Source organism: Heloderma suspectum, chromosome 5 (genome assembly GCF_057233095.1).
Source record: "Heloderma suspectum isolate Gila_16-S chromosome 5, 16-S_ref, whole genome shotgun sequence".
Taxonomy (NCBI): Eukaryota; Metazoa; Chordata; class Lepidosauria; order Squamata; family Helodermatidae; genus Heloderma; species Heloderma suspectum.
In genome coordinates this window covers 199006351-199031333 of record NC_139462.1, presented here as the reverse complement: position 1 = coordinate 199031333, position 24983 = coordinate 199006351, and the positions used below count along the sequence as shown (strand labels likewise).

Here is a 24983-nt window from a genome sequence, read left to right as displayed (position 1 = left end):
TTGTAACACAGGATTTGTTTTTGGGTTGTCAAAGGACAGAAAGCCAGAGTCCCCAGTTCAAACATAACACTAACCAAGCCAGGGATGGAGAGTCGCTGGCTTGTGTAGCCAAGCAAGAGCAATTGAGCTGCATGCACCATTTGTTGTTGTTGTTGTTGTTCAGTTGTGTCCGACTCTTCGTGACCCCATGGGCCATAGCACGTCAGGCCTCCCTGTCCTGCGCTCTCTCCTGGAGCGCGCTCAAGTCCATATTCATACATGCACCATGGTAACCCACAATTTAAAAAAAAAAAATCTGGGCTGACATGAAATCCAAACTCTGCCATTGTGTATAACCTCTTTTTTTCTAAGACTGTAATTAAGTAAGTTAATATAAGGAAAAGGAAAAGAAGAATGCTGAAACCTATTTCAAAGCACCTTTCATAGCTTTATTTTGGCAGCAGATGCATAGCTTCAACTGTAAAAACAAACAAACCCTCTTTATTTAAAATTGTAAAGCTATCTATAAAGCCTATGGTTCTTTTGGGGGTTTTACAGTACTGACCATTTCCCCATTTATTATAATTTCCATATTTTCACACAATAGCCCTCTTCAGACATTAGAGCATGTACAGTGAATGTGTGCGTGTGCATGTGGGGGGAGAGTATGTGACATCATGGTGAAAGGCTTCACCCGCTGATCTATACGTCTTCATTGCATTTTTATTTATTTATTACATTTCTATATCACCCCAAAGCCAAAACTCTCTGGGTAGTTCACAACAATTAAAACCACAAAATACAACACAAATATAAACATTTAAAAATGTAAACTGCACTATAAAATAAAAAAACCCAAAATAAAACCTAGCAGCAGTTCAAAGATTGAAGATACAGTAATAGATTTAAAACAACAGAAAAAGAAAGACTAACATGTCTGGGAAAATAAAAAGGTCTTCATCTGGCACCAAAAAGAGCACAACGTCTGTGTCAAGTGAGCCTCTCCAGGGAGCTCATTCCACAACCGGGCAGAAGCTCTAAAGAGAACCCTGAGTAGTGAATTGTGGACATGGAGGGCAATCTCTGCATGCTCAGGAATGCTGGAGCATTAATTGTACATGTTCTAAAATCTGAATCTGGAATACACAGAAATTTGTAATGACTATATTAGTTACCTTGTTATCAAACAAAAACCAGCCTTCAGCGCAGCCTCCCTGAAGTGCAGGCGAAGTGGGAGTGATAGTAGAACGAACAGAACTATTATGTCTTTCACAGATGAAGCTTGTCTCAATACCACAATTTATATCATTCCAGAAGCCTGAATGGAGGAGTTATGTTGTCAACATAATATTAAATTACTCCCAAAATTAAAAGTGCCAAATGACCTTCAAGTATATGTTACAAATAATAATAACAATAACAATATCAACAACAACAATAATAATTTTAAAATGTATTAGAGCCCTATCTTGTGAAACACCACTCTTGCTTTCTGGATGAATATGTCCATTATTCTAGGGCATAATCTGAAGCTGCATGATACAGCATCCTTGCTGAAGTTAACCGGATCTAAGTCTCATCAGTGCCTGAAAGAGACACTGTCTATGAATGCTATTTATGACATGACATGACATGAATGAATGAATAAATAAATAAATAAATAAGTATGCTGCCTTAAGTTCCATGTTGGAAGAAAGATGAGTTATAAAAGTAACAAGTAAGCAGTTGTTTGTGCAGCTAGCTGCTTAAAGTCTCAAAGTATTAAAATTACATATACACAATCTTTAGATTACAAGTCTGTGTAGTATTTTCCAGGATCTTTCTCATTCCACCATCTTGCTCATATAATACAGATTTGGTATCCTTTAAACTCCTGTCATATTCAAAGGACGATAATCAAAGAGTTTTAAAAGTATCGGTTTTCCATCCTTTCAACGTACACATGTGAGTAGAACAGTGATTCTGATTACAAATTCAGTGGACTGGTTCCAGATTGAGTCATATTTAGAGTAATCCCACTGAATTCAATGGGTCTTGCATCAGTCATGGCTAACTTAAGTTCCATTGAAATCAATAGGTCTGCTCTAAGTATGTCTCAATCTGTAACCAGCCCATTATGTGGTAGTTATTCTATATTAATTAATCTCTTGCCCCACTCCCAAACATACACATACAGAAGAACTTAAATTTTAAAATATACTTTTAATCTACTTGCCTGTACTGAGGTACATAACCACACAGTTTTCATCATCATTTGCAAAGTTGGGTTCATCAGTGGCCCAGGCTTCATATATCACTGGAGATCCATCCATCCAGCTACAAAAATGATGTGACAGCTTTGGACAGAGCAATGTAATTGGTCCTGTGTACATTTACAATGGGTGTTTTTGTGTATTTGCTTTTTTAGCCAAGGCAGCTTCAGACTGAGAAAAGTTTTCACTGTTGATTTTCTGTCTCTCACCTTGTTGTTAAAGGCACAGTAGCCCTTCCAGAAAAATACTGGCAACATTGACAATATTTGACAGGATTAATTGAAGTAATGTAGCCAAAATGGCGAGAAAAACTGTCAACTTTAAAGACTGAGCTATTAAAGAACAGCAAATTGCAAATTTAATTGATTAGTATATTTTTATCACTATATATGGGGTTCCATCTGGATTTTCTGTCTACCAAAATGTCTTCTTTATTTTTATCTGCATTATGAAGGGCTTCATATTTCAGATGAATAAAATTATGAACAAGGGAATTATGAAGAACCTTAAAGATGTTTCTGATAAATACACACACACACACACACATATGTATAAAAATCATATATACATTTTATTACCAAGTATAATGACATGTAACTTACGTTGTATAATTGTATACCATTATACAATGCCTAAATGCTAATAAACAGTTAACCCCAACAAGAGACCCTACAAGTGAAATATTCTGTTGGAATGGAAGGCACTGAGTTCTGAATTCCTGAATTAAAAAGTGTATATTTTAAAGAAAATAACACATTAACAAGAAAAATATAGCACTGCAAATCAGTTACAGGCATCTTGTAGTATCTCATTTCGTTGAATTTCATAAGGTGCTGCCATTAAATGTTCAAAGTTCTTCCATATACACAACTCTTTTAGTTCTTGCCAAAAAGGGCCATCAGCTGCCTACAAGCAAAGATCTTAAAAACACCTCCTTAAATGTTTCTTTGTTCTCTCCAATAACTATCAGTCTTAAAGCCTGTAGATAATCAGCTAAAGGTTTTTATTCAACTTTGGCAAAGAGTGGAAATCCAGTTAACTTAGAAATATTCACAGTGACTTTTTATTAGGATTGCAATGTTACTAGTGAGATTTGTTCTGTTTCATATTAGGTTTAGTTTTGTTACCAAAACATATTTCATCTCACACATTATGATTTGTGTAAGTACAAGTCTATTTTATACATTTTGTAATATATGTATTTTTGTTCACTTACCCGAACTTTCTATCAAGTCCCAAAATTAAACCAATATAAGGGCTGTCCTTAGAAGATCCATAGAAGACACTCTAAAACATACAAAGCAAGAATGGGAAATAAATACAACAAATTATTATATTGCTTTAACTAGCAAATAGACCCTGCTTTGCATGGGAAGGAATAGCCCTTACATTGATGCAAGAAGCCTGCAGGCAAACGTACGCATTTGAGTTGGGCACATTGTGGCTGCCCTGTCTAAGTGAAACCATGTCTGATGACACCTGTAGACATGGCCATTGCCATGGTATACCCCTATAGCTCCCTGAAAAAGAGGTCTTCCCACTCCATTCCCCTGAGGAGGACTGCCCCAGAGCAGGGTAGAGGGGGCAAGCATATAACTCTGTCCCTTGGCCTATTAAACTTCCCTGGTTTCAAACTGTATCGACTATAAAGCTATGTGTTGGTAATGACTGAAGATGTTACTGCAGGTTTCAACCACGTGGACACCTCACAATTAATTAAAATTAATTAATGCATTTTAAAAACAAAACGACCCTGAGGTGAATACTCTTAGGGTCCCCTTAGTATACCTTGTAAATTTCAGGTGTCCAGGTTTCACAATCTTGGTGGTATAGTGGTGATGGATGGATGGGTTATTATTATAGATATAAAGCAATCAGGTTCCAGGGCATGGTCTGAAGCACATGAGGCAGCCACCTTGGTGAAGCTAAATAGGTCTGGGTTTAGTCAGTGCATGTGGCCACCATGAGTTCCACGATGGGAGAAAGGTGGGATATAGATGTAATAAAGAAAGAAAGAAAGAAAGAAAGAAAGAAAGATTGTCTAGATGAACCTAATCCAGTTATTCCATAGGAACTGCTGAATCTACATATCAGGCAATAAAGGGTTTGTAATGTTGGACAGAACTGTCCATATCATTCTTGTGATTTAAAAACACAATGAACAGTGCAATTCTATACATGTTGACTCAGAACTAAGCCTCACTGCATTCCTGAAGCCTAAAGATTTTCAAGTTAAAACCTTGTAATTTTTTTAACATTATTTGCAATTATGCTGAAAAGACAAAACTAAAAATGAAACAGAGGAAAAGGTACATTGTTCTGAAAACTGAATTCTGACCACAGAAAGCACTTCCTTCTTCTTAGAGGTTTAATACTGTTTTGCTTTGAGAATTCATCTGAGTTGAAAAGCAGGGGATAAAACCCTTAACTTCATTCAATCCTTACAGCGCAATCCAATCCATGTCTGCTCAGAAGTAAGTCCTATTGAGTTCAATGTGGTAACTCATAGGTAAGTGGGTATAGAATTGCGGTCTAATTTAGTTGCACTTAGATCCCAATGAAGTCAATTTTAGAAGTTATTCATGACTGAAAAGTACCCCATTAATTTCAGTGGGAACTTAGTGCAACAAACGTAGTCTGGATCCAACCAGATGTATTTATTTTAAAATATTTCTTCATTTTTTTCCCAAAAGTTCAAAGCAAAGTGTTCACTGATAAATTATTAATTTCAGGACTTCTAAAATACTTTAATGCTTGTTCTTGTGGGAAAGTAGTTTTATTGTTTTTCATAAGTGTGCACAATGACCACACAATGGAAAGGTGACTAACAGGTGCAATCCTATACATGTCTACTTTGGAATAAGCCCCATTGAGTTCGATGGGACTTACTTCCAAGAAAGTGTGTATAGGATTTCAGCCTTAGGAACATCATATGTGGCCACCATGAGTTCCACGATGGGAGAAAGGTGGGATATAGATGTAATGAATAAACAAACGAACAAACAAACAAATATTGTCTAGATGAACCTAATCCAGTTATTCCATAGGAACTGCTGAATCTACATATCAGGCAATAAGGGGTTTGTAATGTTGGACAGAATTGTCCATATCATTCTTGTGATTTAAAAACACAACGAACAGTGCAATTCTATAGATGTTGACTCAGAACTAAGCCTCACTGTATATATATATATATATATACTCAATGCAGAACTAAGCCTCACTGCATATATATATATATATATATATATATATATATTCAATGTGGAAAAATAAAGGAGGAAAATGAAGACAAAAATGTATATTTGAAGGTGACAGTGAATGATATGACTTAATGAAATTGTGTAGTATGAGGCCCTAAATTGATTCTAAAGTGAAGGACATCCAGATGTAATGCTCCCATTTATTATGTCAATGTATTTAACATTTTAAAACTTTTATTTAGTTTTAAAGGATAAAACATCTCAGCTTAAATTGGGGTAAGCCTGAGAGTGTTAATTAATATTTTTTAATAACTGGTATAATTAACTGATTTATTCAAGGTTTTTACTTCTGTATAACATCAATTACAAACATTCCATCGGAAATAATTCTACCTATGGTTCCCCAGTTCACTCTTCCATTATAGGCCATTTCACTGGCTTCTCTTCTAAGTGAAGGGAGGAGGAAAATAAAACAACCCATGTAGGATAGAAAAAGAAAGAGAAAAAAATAAGAACTGGAAGAGGAAAGGGATAAAGATGGGTGAATGGAGAAAAGTAGAAAGGGATGTTGGGGAGGTGAGGGCAGAAGATGAAACTCTGAGTGATAGGCATACTGTGCTTTCATCAGAGACCCTTAAGGAGTTTGTTGAGATGTTACTTCTCTTTACAAACATTATTCTTTTGTGTATTATCAGCACAAGCACGTCTGATAGAAAACTATCATTGGATGGGAAGTTTAACTTCTGTTCCATTAAAATTAAGAGCTTAGCTTGAAAAAGATGTATTGAGGCTCTGATGTGCTGGAAAGTGGTGCAAAATAGTCATGGAATTCCAATTCCAGCAGGGAGTGGACAATGTAACCACTAATAATATCTATATAGAGGATTATAATAATAAGCATACACTGTGGCCTGGATTGCACATGAAGTTAGCCCATGGTTTCAGTTGTACAGTTTTGGGTTGTTCTTACGTGTGAACGAGGCTGTGCTAACAAACCATGTTAATCATGAATAACCCAGAATGAGAAAGATAGGTTGCTTACCTGTAACTGTAGTTCTTCGAGTGGTCATCTGTGCATTCACACATATGCCCTAACCCGGCGCCAACTTGTCTGGCTGAGGGGGGGGGGCCTTTGCGGGCGGGTGGAGTGACGTAGGGGCTGGTCATTGGTGCACTCAGTGGCATCACCATGCAAGGAGGGGCAGGCTGAGTTACTTAAGCTCAGCCCCCTTCCCAATCTCAGCTCTCTCGCTCACACAGCTCCCTCCCACCCTCCCCTAAGCAGTGTGGGTTTCATGCCGGTTGCCCCTTTGGGAGCCATGTAGGAATTTTTGGCTTACAGTTCAATTGGCCTATTACTATGAGTCTTTTTGCCTACTTCACACTGTTAGTGGGGTTGAGTCCGTCCTGTAGGTGAATTAGGTCCAATCTCATAGGTCACATTTCACTGGCGGCTAGGAAGGGCAAAAGCTGAAAGAGATTAGGGATGGTGTGCATGCAGAGGCACCTTATAGTGACAGGTGACGCTTGAGGCTCCCCAACGGGTTGTGTGGCTCAGTGGGGGGATAACGGTTGCCTGGGAGACCAACCCTCCTCACTCACCCAGGTGTTGTGCGGCACTGGGAGGGGGTGACAGGGGAAGGTCTACCTCCCACAGAAGGGGCAGTCTGGAGGGATGGCAAGATCACTGCCACCCCTCAGGCTGGGTGTGTTTTCGCCCAAGAAGTGCTAGCTAGTCGCTGACACAGTTAGATGCCTGTCCTAGTTACCCCTTTGCAGATATTTTCAATAAAAATGGCCCAATTTTCAACCCAGACTTGTTGTCTGCGTCTTCTTTGACCCATCTCCGCTCGCAACTGAGCTCTGCGCCTGCATGGAGCCTTGTTTCAGGAACCTTCTATAGCTGAGGAGTTTTGGCAGGAACCCCTCCCCCACCTTCCCAGTGTGCATGTCCCTTACAAGTTCCTGCTTACTCCTTCAGTTTCCTGAGACCAACATTGTGGCCTTGGAACCCAGACAGACCTTATGAACCCAACATGGAGTATAACACCAAAGTGGGGACAGTGGGTGGGTTGTGTGACCACTCGAAGAATTGCAGTTACAAGTAAGCAACCTGTCTTTCTTCTTTGTGGTGTCTGTGCATCACACATATGGGCGAGTGACAAGTTGACTTACCAGAGGAGGGTCAGTGTCTCATTATAGCAGCATGAAAAAAACTGCTCATCCAGAGGTGTAGTCCTCATGTGTTCAGACATCCAGTTGGTAGTGCCTTATAAAGGAGGATGATCATGACCAAGTCACGGCCTGACAAAGGTCTGGCAAGGGCACCCCTCTCTGGAAGGTAGCAGAGGTAGCTTGCCCTTGATCAAACTGACAATTTCCAGACCACTGATCTCATACACCAACGAATCAAGGCTCTGCACAGGTGCAGAGCCCGTATGGGTGATGCACAGAGACCATGTAGAAGAACCCATGGTTTGTTGTTGTGTTGTGCATTCTGGGTTGTTTAAACTATGGGTTGTCATTATGTGTGAACCCAGAGCTGTGGGTTGTTCATGGCTTGTTTTTCCAGGCTATGAAGGGATACAGTGATGTAGCAGGTAAAGGAGGAGGAAAGCATACAACCTAGGGATTGAGAAAACAAACAATAGATTATTAAATCGTTTGCCAAAAAAACTCTGGGTAGGACAACAAACGATGGGTTAAATAAACCATGGGTTAGCATTATGTCTGAACCAGGCCATTATACTTTAGTTCCTATTAATTTCTGGATGGTTTTCTGAAATTAATTTTTCTGTTAAGTGGTTGCCACCAAAAATTGGTCAGGGGTCCACATTGATACCTTCCCTAATTCGACATATCACATATACCAGCACTAGCAGCACCTAGCAAATGTAGTGCTAAGCTGGTACTTCCTACACTATCTGGTGGATCTACCCAGGAAGCAGATTCAAACATTTCTATAACTGTGTAGAACCAGATCCCTGATTATATGGAACAGTTTTCAGCATACTGAGAAAGCACACTGCTGGAGTTATGAAACAAGTCTAAATCTATGATAATTATTGGGAGGGGCTCATACATTTTGATTTGGCATTTTCTTGTTGGTATCTGATGCTACAGTGGAAGCGTACAGCCACAAAGGCTCAGGTAAGATTCTTTAATTACAAGGTTCTGGCTACCTAATCTGTTGTCAGCATCTAGAACAGGGTGCAGAATCTCTGGCCCACGGGCCTAATCCAGCTCATGGGGCACCCAAGCTGAGCTGTGTAGCCTCCTGAGGTTCCTTCATGGGGCAGAGCCTCAGTTCCAAGCCCCGGCCCCTGAAGAAAGCCCTTCTAGATTCTGGAAGAAAATGTTTAGTAGGCACAGAAATGGCTGTTCTCAAATAATTTCTCTGGTTCCTTTTTAGTTATATTTGATTGAGGAAACATATATTCCATAAATTTCTTACATATTTATGCAAAAACTTTCTTTCAGTTTCCTTATCAATGACAACAAGATCTCCGCCATGCTTCTTGCAGAATGCCCGAGATTTTTCTGCAGGGAGTGTTGCATTACTGAAATAGTACTCATTGCTGTCATATGCAATCCAGCCATCTTCAATTACTTTGAAAGAATAATCTGCAAAAGAAGGAACAACAAGTGTTTCTAATACAGTGTTTCTAATACAAATTACATAAATTATAACACTTTTTCAAACATGAAATCACCCAACATACCAAAAGTATTGCTTGGTTCTGGTTTTAAGGATACACCTGAAAAACCAAACAAATGTTAGTTATAAAATATCCAAGTGCCATCTATATGCACTGCATTATTTCATATTGCAAACAGCAATTCATAATGAATGAAAAATCATTATTTATAGCTTACCACATTTCTGCTATGCAAGTAATAACAGAACAAGAAAAAACAATCGGTGTTTGCCTGTATTCACCATGCCCCCAATGTACTAGATGCCTTGTTCTCAATCTAAATGGAATACTATACATTTGAGTATGTCATAATGCAAAGTCCACAAATTTAAACTCTGCAGTGTTCATAATGAACGTTACATGTATTTAACACTTAACATTGCACTTTTTTTTCATCATCTCCTCTCAAAAGGCAGGAGGATAACTAGCATGGGAATATCAAAAGCCAGGTTTAGAAGCACTGCAGCAAATAATGCATCTGTTGCTTTTGCTCAGGGCGCAATCCTATCCAGATAGGTGGCCGCCTCCGAACTCAGAGGCAACCACCTATCCAAAGCAGGGCAGGAGAGGCATGGAGGGGATCGTTCCCTCCGCACTCCTCCTGCCCTGCATTTGTGGCTAGACAACCGATTGCGGCTGTCTAGCCGCGGGAGGACAGAGCAGGAGAGGAGGCTGCCGTATGACACACTGGATGTGTCATATAGGAAGATACAATCTCCCCGCCCTGGAACGCCCCCAGCCATGCCTCTTCTGCCCCCTCCACACTCCTCTTGCGAGCGCGGAGGACGGGGCTGTTCCGTGCTACCTCAGAGGCAGAGCAGAAGTGGGGGGAGGTCGGTTCTCCAGGAACTGACCTCGGAGTGCGGGCTCTGAGGTCGGTTCCCGGAAAACAGGATAGCCTATGGCCATCTAGCTGGCGTCTAGCAGCCATAGGATTGCTCTCTCAATGAACCGGTTGTAAATGAAAGGAGACTTACCTCTTTTTATTTGGCAAATCCAAGGAAGAACGTTGTCACATATGTAAGATAGCCAAAATCCAAATCTATGCACTACTTTGCATTGCTCTTCAGTATCTCTGGAAGCTGGCCAATGAGGCTTACGTTCAAAGTCTACCTACAGTAGAAATAAAGTTTTATTACTCTTTTTCTTTCTAAAAATCACCAGCTGTAATATTCAGAAAGGAGACAGACTTACAGTATGCATATTAGTGAGCATACACATATGTAGTAAGAGATGGGCTGTCATTTCCTTTTTAACCCCACGGGTGTAACAGGTTATTATAAAGAAAGCAACCAGTTCACGCCCTTGCAAGTTACTCAGATGAGTGGTCATTTTGTATTTGCTCCTACCCATTCACCTTGTTGCCACTGTGGAAAACAATAGGTGCATCCTGATCTTTATAAACTCTGTGGGCCAGATCAGGACAAACTTATTGATCTAATTCTTTTAATTGTTATGATTGTTCTATTGCATTTTATGAATGAAGTCAGCTCAAGACTAAAGCAAACAGACCAAGTGTCTCCTTGCGTTTATTTATTTATTTATTACATTTTAATACTGCCAAATAGCAGAAGCTCTGTGTATCAACACAGGGCAGTTCATGTTGAGTCCTACTCCTACGTTTTGCTTAGCAAATAGGGCACATGCTTTTTGTGCAGAACATGCCCAGTTCAATCTGCAGCATCCCCAATTAAAAGGATCTCAGGTAGTCAGCCTTCCTGGAGGGCCACTGTCAGAACAGAAAATATTAGGTGAGATTAGGGATGTACGGATTTTGTTAAATCCATTCTGTTTCTATTTCACAGATTGTGAGGTATCTTTCATTCTATCATCTGCTCATTGATGGAAATGGATTTTGTTTACCAGAATTTCATTCTACTTGCACTAATGTGTATTAGTGATAATAGTGCTAAATCTCCCCCCCACACACACTGGTCTGCAAATCTACAGAATCTGCATGACTTGGAAAAAGCAGTCTGCTGTGGAATCCGCAGGTCAGATTCATAGAAATCCATAGATCCATTTGAATTCACTGCAGATTCCTCCAGCATCCCTAGATGAGATGGACTGAATCAATATAGAGCAGTTTCATATGTTCAAAAATGTAGGATTAGACTGATTTTCAAGAGCACTGAGCCACAGGGGAGGGCACCTTTTCTGTGAACATTTCCAGCAGCAGTGTAAAGCACTGGGAGATTTTTCAGGGATCACATCAAAAGAGGGCAAAAGTGTTGGCTCATTGAGAGTATAGGCAATGCTTGTTCGTTTGCATGGCTATGCATGATCATGGCATTATTCCATTCATTCCATGGATGAATGCTTGTTTTAAGGCAAGAGGCAGCACATTCTCAGTAAGAGGAGTTAATAACAGCGGTCAAGTTACAAGCCAAGCCCCTCCTGGCTGACCTTGACCAGCCAAGATAGGCAAGAGTCAAAGGAGAATGATGTGCCTCTTCCTCTGAGTGCCTCCTCTGTGGCAGGCTTGGAAGGCAACAACAAGGGAGAGGGCCTTCTCGGTGGCAGCCCTCCAATTATGGAATGATCTCCCCACTGAGGCTCGCCTGGCGCCACACTGTCATCTTTTTGGTGTCAGGTTAGGACTGTCTTCTACTCCCAGGCTTTAATGGCATACGATGGGGCATTTATGTCAGCTGCCTTTATCAGGTCTCCTATTTTATAGAAATTGTTTAGCTGTGTAAATTATTTTAAATGCCGTATGTTAAAAGTTTATACTATGTTTTATTATCTTGTATTTTATGAAATGTAATTTTTGTGAACTGTGCAGAGAGCTTTGGCTCTTGGGTGGTATAGAAATGAAAATGATGATGATGATGATGATGATGAATGAAAAACACGCGCAGCTTGTCTGCCTCCACAGGAGCAACTTAATAAAAGTAACCTAATTAAACTGGACAAGCAGCAACTTCAGGCAACTCCACAGGAACTGTGAAAAGAGTCGGGTACAAATTAGATCGGATATACAAATCATATTTTTAAAGACTAATGCTGGGTACTTCCCTAGCTAAACATTTAAAATATTGCTGTGGGGTCCGTCAAAGTTCACTATGAGAGCAAGAGGGCGTGGATGTTAAGATTGTAAATTATTTAAATAAGAGCAATTATTTATTTATTTATTTATTTATTTATTTCATTTCTATACCGCCCAATAGCCGAAGCTCTCTGGGCGGTTCACAAAAATTAAAACCAAACAACACACAATAAAACAATTTAAAATATATAGAACATTAAAACCACAATATAACAATACAACCACAATAAAACCTAGCAGCAGTACAGGAGTTTAAAATACAGATTTAAAACAGCAAAGATAAAAATTTAGAAAGCTAAAATGCCTGGGAAAATAAAAAGGTCTTCACCTGGCGCCAAAAGGAGTATAATGTAGGCACCAGGTGAACCTCACTAGGGAGCTCATTCCAGAGCCGGGGTGCCACAACAGAAAAAGCCCTCCTCCTAGTAGCCACCCGCCTCACTTCCTTTGGCAGGGGCTCACGGAGAAGGGCCGCTGATGATGATCTTAAGGTCCGGGCAGGCACATATGGGAGGAGGCGATCCTTCAGGTAACCTGGCCCCAAGCCGTTAAGGGCTTTGAATGTTAACACCAGCACTTTGAATCGGGCCCGGAAATGGACTGGCAGCCAGTGCAGCTGGAAAAGTACTGGCGTAATATGAGCTCGCAGGCCAGTCCCTGTTAACAATCTTGCTGCCCTATTTTGGACCAGCTGAAGTTTCCGGACCGTTTTCAAAGGCAGCCCCACGTATAACGCATTGCAGTAATCCAGACGAGATGTTATCAGAGCATGGATAACTGCAGCTAGGCTATCTCTGTCCAGATAAGGGCATAGTTGGTATACCAGCCTAAGCTGATAAAAAGTGCTCCGTGCCACTGAGTTCACCTGTGCCTCAAGTGACAGTTCTGGATCAAAGAGCACCCCCAAACTACGAACCTGATCCTTTAGGGGGAGTGCAACCCCCTCCAGAACAGGTTGAATATCACCTAGCCGGGCAGACGAACCACCCACTAACAGTACCTCCGTCTTGTCTGGATTGAGTTTCAGTTTATTAGCCCTCATCCAGTCCATTACCGTGCCCAGGCACTGGTTCAGAACAGCCACTGCCTCACCTGGTTTTGATGAGAAAGAGAGGTAGAGCTGGGTGTCATCCGCATATTGATGGCACCTCAGCCCACACCTCCGGATAACCTCCCCCAGCGGTTTCATGTAGATGTTAAACAGCATGGGGGATAAAATAGAGCCCTGTGGAACCTCATGGCACAATTGCCATGGCACACAATTGCCCCAGCACCACCTTCTGGAATCGGCCATCCAAGTAGGAGCGGAACCACTGTAGTGCAGTGCCTCCAACTCCCAACCCAGACAACCTATCCAGAAGGATACCATGGTCGATGGTATCGAAAGCCGCTGAGAGGTCCAGGAGAATCAACAGGGTTGCACTCCCCCTGTCCCTCTCCCGGCAGAGGTCATCCCACAGGGCAACCAAGGCAGTTTCCGTTCCAAAACCAGGCCTGAATATATAATAATATTAACAGTATGTTAGAATTGTTAATTTCCTTACAGGTGATCCATCACTCCAAGTAAGTCCTTCGTTGGGATTCAGAGAATTTAAACCAATCCAGCAGTGTTGATCAATAGACCTAAAATATAGTAAACAATTACATAGAGTCCAGAAAATACTAAGTATTTCACGACACTCATAGTTATAATACGTACATAGTGAATAGCTTGATATTCTCTAGAACAATATCAGACATTCATCTTTCTGCAGTATATTCAGTTAAATCTTGTTACAGTATGACATTTCTAGAAAAGGTGTGCCATTCTAAGCAGGAACACTGTGTATTTGTATATGTGTGTGTGTTTAGATCACATGTGATTATTTCTTAGAATCACCTATATTTCTTGCTAAGTCACTGTGTCACTGGTTCGTCAGATGTGACTACGTTATAAATAGTTTTCAAGGGACCCAGCAAAGCTCCAAATCTTTCTGTGTTAAAAAGATTCATACTTTGACTTGCATTAATAATATTGCTATATTGATTCTACGGTACAAAAATAACCAGAATAAAAGTGCTTATATTTTATACTGAATACATTTGAAAAGCAGCCTTTGCTGACATTTTTGCCCCACCCCAACATAGGATAATATCTTTGCCTTCCTGCTGAAATGGGGTATTAATACCTGATTTCCAGGTTCCACCGCATACCTGATTTGTCTAATGGGGGCTACCTATATATTTCACACAAAGGCAAGTAACGAAGCACAGACACCGTTGTTTCTTTCTTAATTTTGCTTTTCAGAAATACAACTCTGTGAGGCAGCAATTTTGAAAAAGTAGAGGAATAGGCTGTGTGTGTGATTAATGCTTAACCCTTTCCCTTCCAACTGCTGCTCTGCTCTGAGTTATCACCATGTGGCTTTCTTTCTCCAGGGTTCTAAACACAGGCACAAATGAATTTTGAACCCTGGGGACAGGGAAGCCATCACGAGGTGAAGCAGTTTTCTCTCTATCCCCCCCCCCCCCATTACTTCTTCTCCAAAGTATTTTGTACTTTGAAGTAATTACTTCAAATGACTTCATTTTTCCTCAAAATGCCCTCACCTCCAGAAGGGGGTCCGTTACACACATTTGGGGAGTGGAGGGGGGGGGTTAAGATGTAGGCATGTGTCTTCCACCATTGTATCCTGTTCTGGTCTTGCCTTTTCTCTTTTTTTTCTTTTTTGAGGCAGAAAGGTAAAAATGCAACACTAGAATGTTTCCTTCTCCCACTCCTGTCTCTCACATTCACACATAAACAACCCAGCACATGCATATATCCTTACAAATATTCAGGTTCCAAACTCTGATGTGGTCACTGATGTCTAATTATATTGCTGAAGGAGGGAGGGGGAATTCACATTTCAGATTGTATGTGATTCTTTCTGGGAATCACCTATATTTCTGGTCTGCTTAGTGGTTCTCTACACTGAGTGTGGCATGCATCCCCCGCAACAATACCTCCACCCCCCCGATGATAAACTTGGGGTTTGATCCCCTTTCCTCACCCTTCCTTCCATTCTCTCCCTTCCACCACTCAACTGACAACTTAACATTCCTTGTCTTAAATGCTCTCTCACAAACTTAGGGCTTCTCCACACAGAGGTTTTTTATCCTGTGATTTCACCAGGGCTTCTGCTTCCAGATTCTTTGTGGGATTAAGGTTGGCCTTTTACATGCACTTCTCCCCCACTGTAAGTTCTATATGTTTCATTATACAGCCACTATATGGCACTGTTGTTATAGCGCCACTTTCTCTTTACACGGACAAATTCAACCCAATTCAAAGCTGTTCTTTTTATTAGCTCATTATTTCTGTTTCAAATTAAGCTGCGGAAAAGGTCAGAAACCATGGGAGAGGTTCTGGAGGTTGACAACATCATGTAAAGGACCCACAAACTTCCATGAGTAACCAATCTCAATCATGGTATAAAAGCCCTATGTGGAGAAGCCCTTAGCTGATATAATTGCACAATCTGCCTGGCTTCCAGTTCTTTTACATCTCTTTTCCTTATCTTTATAGCTCAGTTGTGAACATCATTTTGTAAGCCTTGGAACCACGCAGATGGTGCCAATAGAGGCCTTTTAAAAGCCTAACTGCAGTGAGGGGCATTTTTTGTGGGGGGAGCACTACTGCGGAGAAAAAGACTAATCATCCCTTCTCCAATGCTTCACCTTGCCCTCAAAAATCCCCCCCCCCACTGCTACAATCAGGCAATGGAGGGTTTTTAAATGCCTAATTGCAGCTGGGAAGGGGGGACTTTTCAGGACGGAGGATGTATGTTGCATGTTTTCTGAGTGGTGTGTGTGTACGCATGAGAGAGAGAGAGAGAGAGAGAGAGAGAGAGAGAGAGAATATAAGTATGTGACTGGGGCCTGGGCAATCAAGTGGGGGGCCACATGCCAGCAATGAATTGGTTCTGTCCATTTTGGGTTATGCCCCCACCCACTTTGGATATTGCCTTGCCCACTGCTGGGATGTGGCTCCCAATGTGCTTGTCTGCAGCCAATTTGGCCCTTGAAACATAAAGGGCACCGTTAATCTTGAATATAGGGTTATATTAAGAACAAAAACAAAACATTGCTGAAAATCTTATTTCACTTGTGAATTCTCTTTCCTCAGTAGTAGTCTTTCTGCTATGAGAACTGATGCCAACTTATAACTCAAGAAGCAGCTTGATTTTTCCTAAAAATCATCATCACCCGACCCATCCAGTTATCTCAGTAATCAAACAATGGATCATTATTTTAAGAAGGAATAAGCATTTTATTCAACTTACCATCCATCTAATATATACTGCTCTTCTTTACTATGGATAGAAATCAGGTCTCCTCCAATTTCTCTACAAAAATCTCGTGCTTCAAACCAAGTTTTCTTATACCTTTTCTTATCAAGAAAGGCCTAAGTGCATATAAATACAATTAGATATTTGCTACAAATATCAGTTTTTACTCTATGGGTGTTTCTACATTAAGGAACCCCCCCCCCCACACACACACAAAACCCCACATGCTTTCCGGAGCTTCCTGATTTTGGTTTCTTTGCAGGCTTCTTTACATGGCAGCCACATGGTTTGAACTTAGGGGAGTGCCTGGAATATGTGCAAAGGAGGTGGGGGGGTGTCTTGTTTTCGTAGCTGAACTTCTGCTGTACTGTTTTCTCACAGCCCCCAGGAAATCTCTGACTTACTTCTGAGTAGACATAAAATGTAAGATTGTGCTGTAAGTCTGCAGCCCTTGGCACACTTATGTGGGTGTAAGCCGCACTGAACTCAATGGGACTTACTTCTGAGTAGACATCAGATCATCTTGTAAGTCTGCCACCCTCAGCACACTTACTTGGGAGTAAGCCCCACTGAACTTTATAGGGTACTCTGAAACAACAGAGGACATTGCTTCTGAGCTTGGTGGGGTGGGGGATCAGATGTGTCTCCCTTTGTTGCAGGGAGGCATTTTACCCTCTTCTTTCTCCAGCTGAGAAATGCAGAGGCAGGAGGCGCAATCGGCAGGCGATTCTTGCCGTCGCGCCTGTCAAATGTCATCCTGACTACGCCCCCAACAACTGAAAACAAACATCCACAGCAGGCAGACAGAGCGGTTTCTTCCACTATTTGGAGAATTTCACGGGGAGGTCATGGCACTCCTGTTCCATGGGCTGGAAAAAATACCACATTTTTTGCATTTGGGGAAAACATGAGATAGGCTGGAGGAAATGGCGAGAGACATCCTGGAGGGTAATGGCATCATCTAAAGAGCCCGTAAACTTCCGAGAGAGAGCCATCTCAATAGCAGGACAAAAGCTCTGTGTGATGAACCTAGGGATGTTGTGAGCATCCAGTTGGGGCTCGAAGCCCAGCAAGAAGTTGCCGGTTCAGTGCCCTGGACACCAGCTTGTGGACCTGAGCTCTTGCCCGACTTGTGGCATGCTGAGTTAGGCAAGAGCTCGGGCGCCCACTCCCTCGGAAAGGAGAGGGGAAGAAGGCAGCGCCTCTCCTCCTTCCCCCATCCTTGTTACAGCAGCAGTGGTGCAGGTAAAGGCTGGTCATTTTCTGTAAGTTTTCCTGGCCTTATGGAAAACAACCAGCTTGTCCCTTGCCGACAGTGCTAAAGCAGGTGGGATCAGAGGGAAGAAGAGGCACCTATCCTCTTCTCCCCCACCCCCCACCTGCTGGAGGCCAGGGTGAGAGGTGTGAGGAAGAAGGGCGATGGCAGCACCCTGGTGTTTTTCCCTGGCCTCCTCTAGAGAAGGTCAGGGAGAGAGGCTGGGGGGTGGCTACGCCAAGGCCCTCCTTCCCCGCACTGGTCCTTAACAGCTGGTGGGAGGAAGAGGTTGGAGCTTGCGGAGCTCACGGGCAGGCAGAGCAAGCAAGGAAACTTGCCGAGCAGGCCCAGGCTGCATGAGCTGCGGGGGCAGCTCATCAAGCTCCCTGGTCCCAGATGGAGATGGGCTCATCCATCCCTAGATGAACCCCTATAACCTCTCTCCCTCTGAACTTCGCTAATTCCATTCTTTGCTTCCTCTCCTTGGCTCATACCCTGATACCCTTTACCCTTTTCAATCCAAACACCAACTTCATCTTCCACTTCTGATTCGATCACTTTTGACCATGACCTTCAACCAGTACCCCTACCCCACCTACAAAGACAGGTTGTTACCTGTAACTGTAGTTCTTTGAGTGGTCATCTATGCATTCACACATATGAGCTCTGCGCCTGCGCAGGGCCTCAGTTCGGGAAACTTCTGTAGCTTAGGAATTTTGGTGGGAACCCGTCCCTCACCGTCCCAGTGTGCATGGCCCTAGTAGGTTCCTGCTTATTCTTTCAGTTCCTTGAGACAGACATTGCAGCCTTGTAACCGAGAGAAAACTTTAAAAAACAATACTTTTGGTACCCAACATCGAACTTGAATATGACACTGAAGAGGGGACAGCGGGTGAGTTGTGTGAATGCATAGATGACCACTTGAAGAACTACAGTTTCAAGTAGCAACCTGTCTTTCTTCTTAGTGGTCTCTATGCATCACACATATGCACGAGTAGCTAACTTACATGGAGGAACATTAGTGTCCAACTACAGAACAGACGAGAGGACAGCACTACCAAAGACACTGTCAGCTCTAGCCCTGACATCCAGTCTATAGTGTTTCACTATTAGTACTTAACTCAGGGTATGTACAAAAGTAAGTGAACCTCTGGTTGCATCAGCGCAATTAAAGGGAATAATTAGGATCAGGTGTTTAAGTAGAATCATAGAATAGAATCATAGAATAGTAGTAGGGTTGGAAAGGGCCTATAAGACCATCAAGTCCAACCTCCTGCTCAATGCAGGAATCCAAGTCAGAGCATCAGTAAGTAATTAGGTAGATCCTTCAGGACTGAGTTTGAGAGGCCCCATCCTACAAAAATATCAGAAACTTTGTGAGTTTGGTCTTCACCATACAGTTGTATGGAAACATGTTATGTCATTATCAAGAGTCATCTCTGAGGACTTCAGAATAGCAGTTATTCCTGCTCATCAGTGTAGAAAGGGTTACAAAACCATTTCTAAGGATTTGGGAATCCACCAATCCACTGTCAGACAGATAGTCTATAATGGAGAAGGTTCAAGACCACAGTCACTCCACCCAGCACTGGTCATCCTACCAAAATCTCTCCAAGAACAAACCGGCACATCATCCAGGAAGTCAAAAAGAACCCCAGAGTAACAACCAAGGATCTGCAAGCCACTCTTGGCTTGGCTAATCTGAGTGTTCATGACTCAACGATCAGAGAAAGACTGAACAAGAATGGTGTTCTTGGGAGGATAGCCAGGAGGAAACCACTGCTCTCTAAAAAGAACATTGCTGCCCATCTGAAGTTCGCTAAATATCACACGGATGATCCTCCAAGACTTCTGGAACAATGTTTTCTGGACAGATGAATCAAAGGTAGAACTTTTTGGCCTCAATGAGAAACATTATGTTTGGTGAAAAACAAATACAGGCTGAATCTACACATAGCAGTTATACCATTATCATACTGTTATCATAACTATTAGTGGCCACTGGTGTCATGTGTACCAATAGTTATGATAATAGTATGATAACGGTATAACTGTTATGTGTAGATTCAGCCACCGAGTTCGAACAGAAGAACCTCATCCTAACTGTCAAACGTGGTGGTGGGAATGTGATGGTTTGGGCCTGCTTTGCTGCTTCAGGATCTGGATAGCTTGCCATCATTGACACAATCATGAATTCTGCAGATTCTAGAGAGAATGTCAGGCCATCTGTCTGTGAGCTGAAACTGAAGTGAAAGTGGGTCATGCGACATGACAGTGATCCTAAACATACAAGCAGATGTACAAAAGAATGGCTGTGGAAGAAGACACTGCATGTTTTAGACTGGTCTAGTCAAAGTCCGGACCTAAACCCCATCAAAATGTTGTAGCAGGACCTCAAGCAAGCTGTTCATGCAAGGAAGCCCTCAAATATCACTGAGATGAAGCAGTTCTGTAAGGAGGAATGGGCCAAAATTCCTCAAAACTGATGTGAGAGACAGATCAACAGTTATAGGAAATGCTTACTTGAAGTCATTGCTATTCAAGGGGGTGACACCAGGTACTGAATCTAAAGGTTGACACACTTTTTCACACATGGATACTGAATGTTGAATCAGTTGTGGGTAAATAAATGTTGAGTCATTTGTGTGGCATTTGTTTAATTAGGTTATCTATTGTTCTTTATGTGGGGTTATGGGGTTAGATTAAGATCTAATAACCTATTTAGGTTGGAAATATGTGATAATCCTAAGGGGTTCACAAACGTTTTCCCACCACTGTAGATGTTGCTAAGTTCTAACCGAGTCTTCATTAGGGATGGGGGAGAATTCCGTCATGGACCCCAATGAGGCCAGATTCCAAGAATCTGGCCCCATTGAGGCCTGTGGCGGAACGAAGCACTCACCTCCACTTCCCCCCAGAATCCATCCAGGTCGGATCCATCTCTGCATCAATCCTGCGGCGCTGGCTGCCTGCTCCGCATCACCGACGGATATCAATATGGCCGGCAGCCATTGCTGTGCCATATCGCTGTAAGTAAGTCTCCAGACACAAATGGCGTAGTGGACGCCATTTGCGGCCTTAAAGCTGGTAGATTAACCTAAATGCAGCCATAAATTTACGGCTGCATTTAGGCTAATCTACCAGCTTTATGGCCACAAATGGCGCCCACTATGCCATTTGTGTCCAGAGACTTACTTACAGCGATACGGCATGGAAATGGCTGCAGGCCGTATCGACATTTGCCAGCGACGTGGAGCGGAGCCGGCCTGGACGGATTCCAGGGGGAGGGAGGGATCACCTCCCCCCATGGGCAGATTCTCCCATGGAACGACAGGTAGGGAACCCGCCCATCCCTAGTCTTCATTTTAATTTATCCCATTATACATTAGCATTGTGCCTCCTACAGTATGCTTGAGCAGCTCATAGCATAACTGCCCCCCAGCAATAGAAGGGTGACATTTCAAAGCATAAATAAAACTTTGCACTAAACTCTACAATAATAAGAACAACAACAAGAAAACCTGCACCAAGCAGTTAAACTAAAACCCTCTAATGTCTTGAAAGGCTCAGTGAAATGCAAAAGTCATTTCCACTTTTGCTTTGCTATTTAAAAAAGCATGTGCTTTGTCTCAGAATGCTGTATACTTACTTTGAAGCATACACTTCTAGTTGGGCTTGGAGACCATCCTTCTGGGCAGGGGTGTAGGGGAGTTGTTGTCAGGACAGGAGGAGGTGTCACACCTTCTGCCCATTGTTTGCAGAGGAAAGCTGCCTTCTCCTCACAGTTAACAACATCCCACAATCCAGCTGCAGTTCCAGTTCTCATGGCAACACAGCCAGGATGTTGCCCTTTTTAAGATATAAGACAAGAGCCGGTTTAACTGAATGTCTTTTCACATACACAGAAAAAGTAAAATGTATATGATACCTGATAGACAGCTGGAGTACTTACCAGGCATTTCTGAATTCCAGTGGGTGAATAGAACATTGTCTCCATTGGTCCAGTTAAATGTCCCTGGTTGTTCTACATCTGAAAGGCCAATCCAGAAATATTTTTCAGAACGCAGCCCAACTAGACTAGTCAGGTAGGCCTGTTCGTATCTGTGGAGAAAAATAAGTAGTGAATGCATTAAAAGTGCAGGGGTTGTACTAACTTCTTGGATTTTTAGACTAAAGGTGCAATCCTATGCATGTTTAGACTGAAAAAAGGCCTACAGCTCCAAGCATGTCCCAGCCATGGGGAACTGGAGCATGCTGGGAGTTGGAGACCTTTTTTTCTGTCTAAACATGTATAGGACTGCACCTTAAATGGCTTACCACAGGCCGGTTCAGAGCATAGCAAAGCAGGGGGTGAAGCTGATTGGTAAAAGGGCACTGCCTACACTTAGAGATCCTCTGTCACTAAGTAATACACACTATAAAAAGTAACACAGATTAACCTAACACAAGGCACGCTACAAATGTGTCTCAAGTAGAATACAAGACAATCCTGAGCAAATAACTGAAGCAAGGGAGCTCAGGCACAGGCAACGCAGCACATCATATCTGTCCCACACATATAATATACATATTACTGGCAACTTTAGAAGACATTTAAGAAATATTCATTTTGCAATAGAAGCTGAGCATTTTCAATCCTAAGGACAATCAGTAAGTCCATGACAGCAGTTCTGGATCCAGGTTTTTAAGGCCCCTTGGATAAAACACCCTCAGTGGACTCCCTTCCCTCAGTGAGTTCTCATCACGATTGTCACCAGCTGCTATTGCTGCTCCACCTCTTTCTTCTCATTGGTACCATTTGCTTGCTTGACAGAGAATTCAAAATCCACCATATTGTCTTTGTTTGACTCTTTCTTCCAAATGAACTTTCTCTTTCACTGTAAGCATCTTTGGCTCTGGATTGTCTAACCCTAACCAACAAAACCAGAGAGCAATGCCATCCCAAAACAAAATCACCACAACTTTTCTTCTCCTGTCTCACTATGCATGGGTCAACAACCGCAACAACAACAACAAGAACAACAACAACAATAACAACAACATAAATTAATTGAAGAAGCAGATGGGCACAAGTAGACAATATTTCCTCTTTTTTGACTAGCAATGTGTCTAGAGGGGGACAGGAAATGCGCCCAAACAGCTGAACCAGTTATTTTCTGGTTGGCTGACAATCTTATGCCCCCCCCACACACACCACTTCATCAATATTAAAAAATACTTTTGTTTCTTTTCTTTTGATCTAAGCACAATCTTTTTAAATACCTATTCTCCACGGAAGTCAGAAATCCCTTGTTTTCCTCACAGAAGCTCATTGCTTCTGAAAATATTACAGATGTCTGTCCAATGAAGTAACAATATAAATCATGCTTTTTCCAGCCCTGTTGATATATAAAAAAAACAGCAATCACAAACCAACAATCACAATCACAAACTGCAATATTAGTTTGGAGACACTGAGTTTATTTTAGTGATGCTGCTGAAAGTGCTCTAAAACAGGGATCCTTACACTGCACTAGGTGTCACAGAACTTGCACACCAACTTTCTTACATGTTCCATGCATCAAGGATGTCACCATCCCAAAAAGTGCAGGAGGTGTAGCACCTCCATTGTAACATGTGCCCATCCTGCAATTCTTTCGAGTCCAGAATATCGCTACCAGAATCTAAAAGAGATTGTGGAAACAGTTCCAGAAGTTTGATAGAAATCCAAATGAGAAGTGCTGAAATCTCCAAACAATTATAGGAGCAAAACATACACAGCTGTCTTATACAGAATCACCTGTTGGTTCATCTGGTTCAGTATTGTTTGACTGGTAGCAGCTCTCTGGGGTTGTGCCTGAGATTCTTTCTCAGTGGAAATGCCAGGATTGAACCAGAGAGCTTCTGCTCTGCCACTGAGTTACAGCCCCAGCAGTTGTGCCCCTCCCTATTCTATTTTGCCCTTTTAAAAATTACAGTAATTTGAAATACTGAAAAACCCTGATGTCTATGGGATAAAGTAGAATCTGAATATATGAATACATAAATGGTGAATGAATGATGTAGGGCCTGTAATGCACATAGGGGTCTCCAGTATAAACAAGCTGCTCCACATTCCCCTACTTTCTTATGAATCAGGAAATGCTCCATGAATGCAATGGAGAATCCAGAAATGTGTGCAGAACATTATCTGAATCACATATACCTCCACAAACACTTCAGAACCACAGAGCATTTTGAAGCATAATTACAAGCATTTGATAATTTGGAGACTGAAACAGACTTACAGGAACGTCTCCCCACTTTATTGGCAGTGCAAGTATGTAAGAGCTGATCTAATGTATGTAACCCCACTTTTCCTGCCAGAGACTTTGTTGTGGAGGGAACTATGGGACCTGGGTTCAAACTGGAAGGGGATGGATAAGGAAGGGGATGGATAAGGGAAGAATGCCATAGCCCTAAAATAGTGCATGGTGCCTCCAGCCTTGCTCCCATTTCCAGCTCTATGCCAAGTGGGAACTGGCATGGTGACATGCAGGGACTTTGTGCTATGGAAATATAATAAAAATTTGTAAATTCTTCTTTTTACTGGCCTTCCAGAGGTGATGCAAAATGCATCTCTTCCATGTGGCTTCAACAGGCTAGTTTGTTTTAACTTTTTTTTTTTTTTTACTGGTGCTGTTATACTGGACTGTGGAATTTGCTTTATTTTGCTTTACTTCTCACTGTTTCCTCCTTTAGTTTCTGGAAAGGCAGCTAATAAAAAAATGAAATAAACAAAATTAATAACAGAATGGTATTTTATTAGTTTTGTGACTGAAATCTACAAAAAAACATATTGAACCAATGATGTAGTTCCATGGACTTCAGTGGTACCATTCACCATTCATGTAGTCTGGTTTGACTTCTTTGGGGACATCCCCCCCCCCCCATGCATGATGTCAAATGGAAAAGTTGACAGTTGAAAAAAATGCTTATGTATAAAACTGGGAATTTATTTATGTATTCAGGTAGTTAATTTATATCTTGCCTTTCCACCAAAAAATGGTGCTCAGTTTCTACTTCTGATCCAAAATTGAATAGATAATGGTAATAGGTTGATTGAACTTATTAATAGGTTGATAGCCAAATCACAAGACTAATTGAAACCTCCACTTTAGGTGGCAAATGTGGAATCTGCATCCTTATTCCACTTTGCTTCTACTGGATGGAGTCTCCATAAGGCACCAGCATCCTAGAAAAACATGTAGGTTTATCT

General features: G+C 41.8%; 1 protein-coding gene across 1 annotated transcript in view; it reads right to left on the bottom strand.

The window, feature by feature from the left end:
* LOC146345056 (macrophage mannose receptor 1-like) overlaps window positions 1-24983 on the bottom strand; it is a 78655-nt gene that overhangs the window by 25981 nt on the left and 27691 nt on the right. Inside the window, exons 10-20 of the mRNA XM_084859003.1 lie at window positions 23009-23124; window positions 21699-21847; window positions 21396-21595; window positions 16486-16607; window positions 13726-13804; window positions 10110-10245; window positions 9157-9192; window positions 8889-9058; window positions 3448-3518; window positions 2195-2295; window positions 1155-1297 (exon numbers count right to left, since the gene is read on the bottom strand). Coding sequence (XP_084715129.1) covers window positions 1155-1297; window positions 2195-2295; window positions 3448-3518; window positions 8889-9058; window positions 9157-9192; window positions 10110-10245; window positions 13726-13804; window positions 16486-16607; window positions 21396-21595; window positions 21699-21847; window positions 23009-23124 — 1323 coding nt within the window. The remainder of the gene's footprint in view (window positions 1-1154; window positions 1298-2194; window positions 2296-3447; window positions 3519-8888; window positions 9059-9156; window positions 9193-10109; window positions 10246-13725; window positions 13805-16485; window positions 16608-21395; window positions 21596-21698; window positions 21848-23008; window positions 23125-24983) is intronic.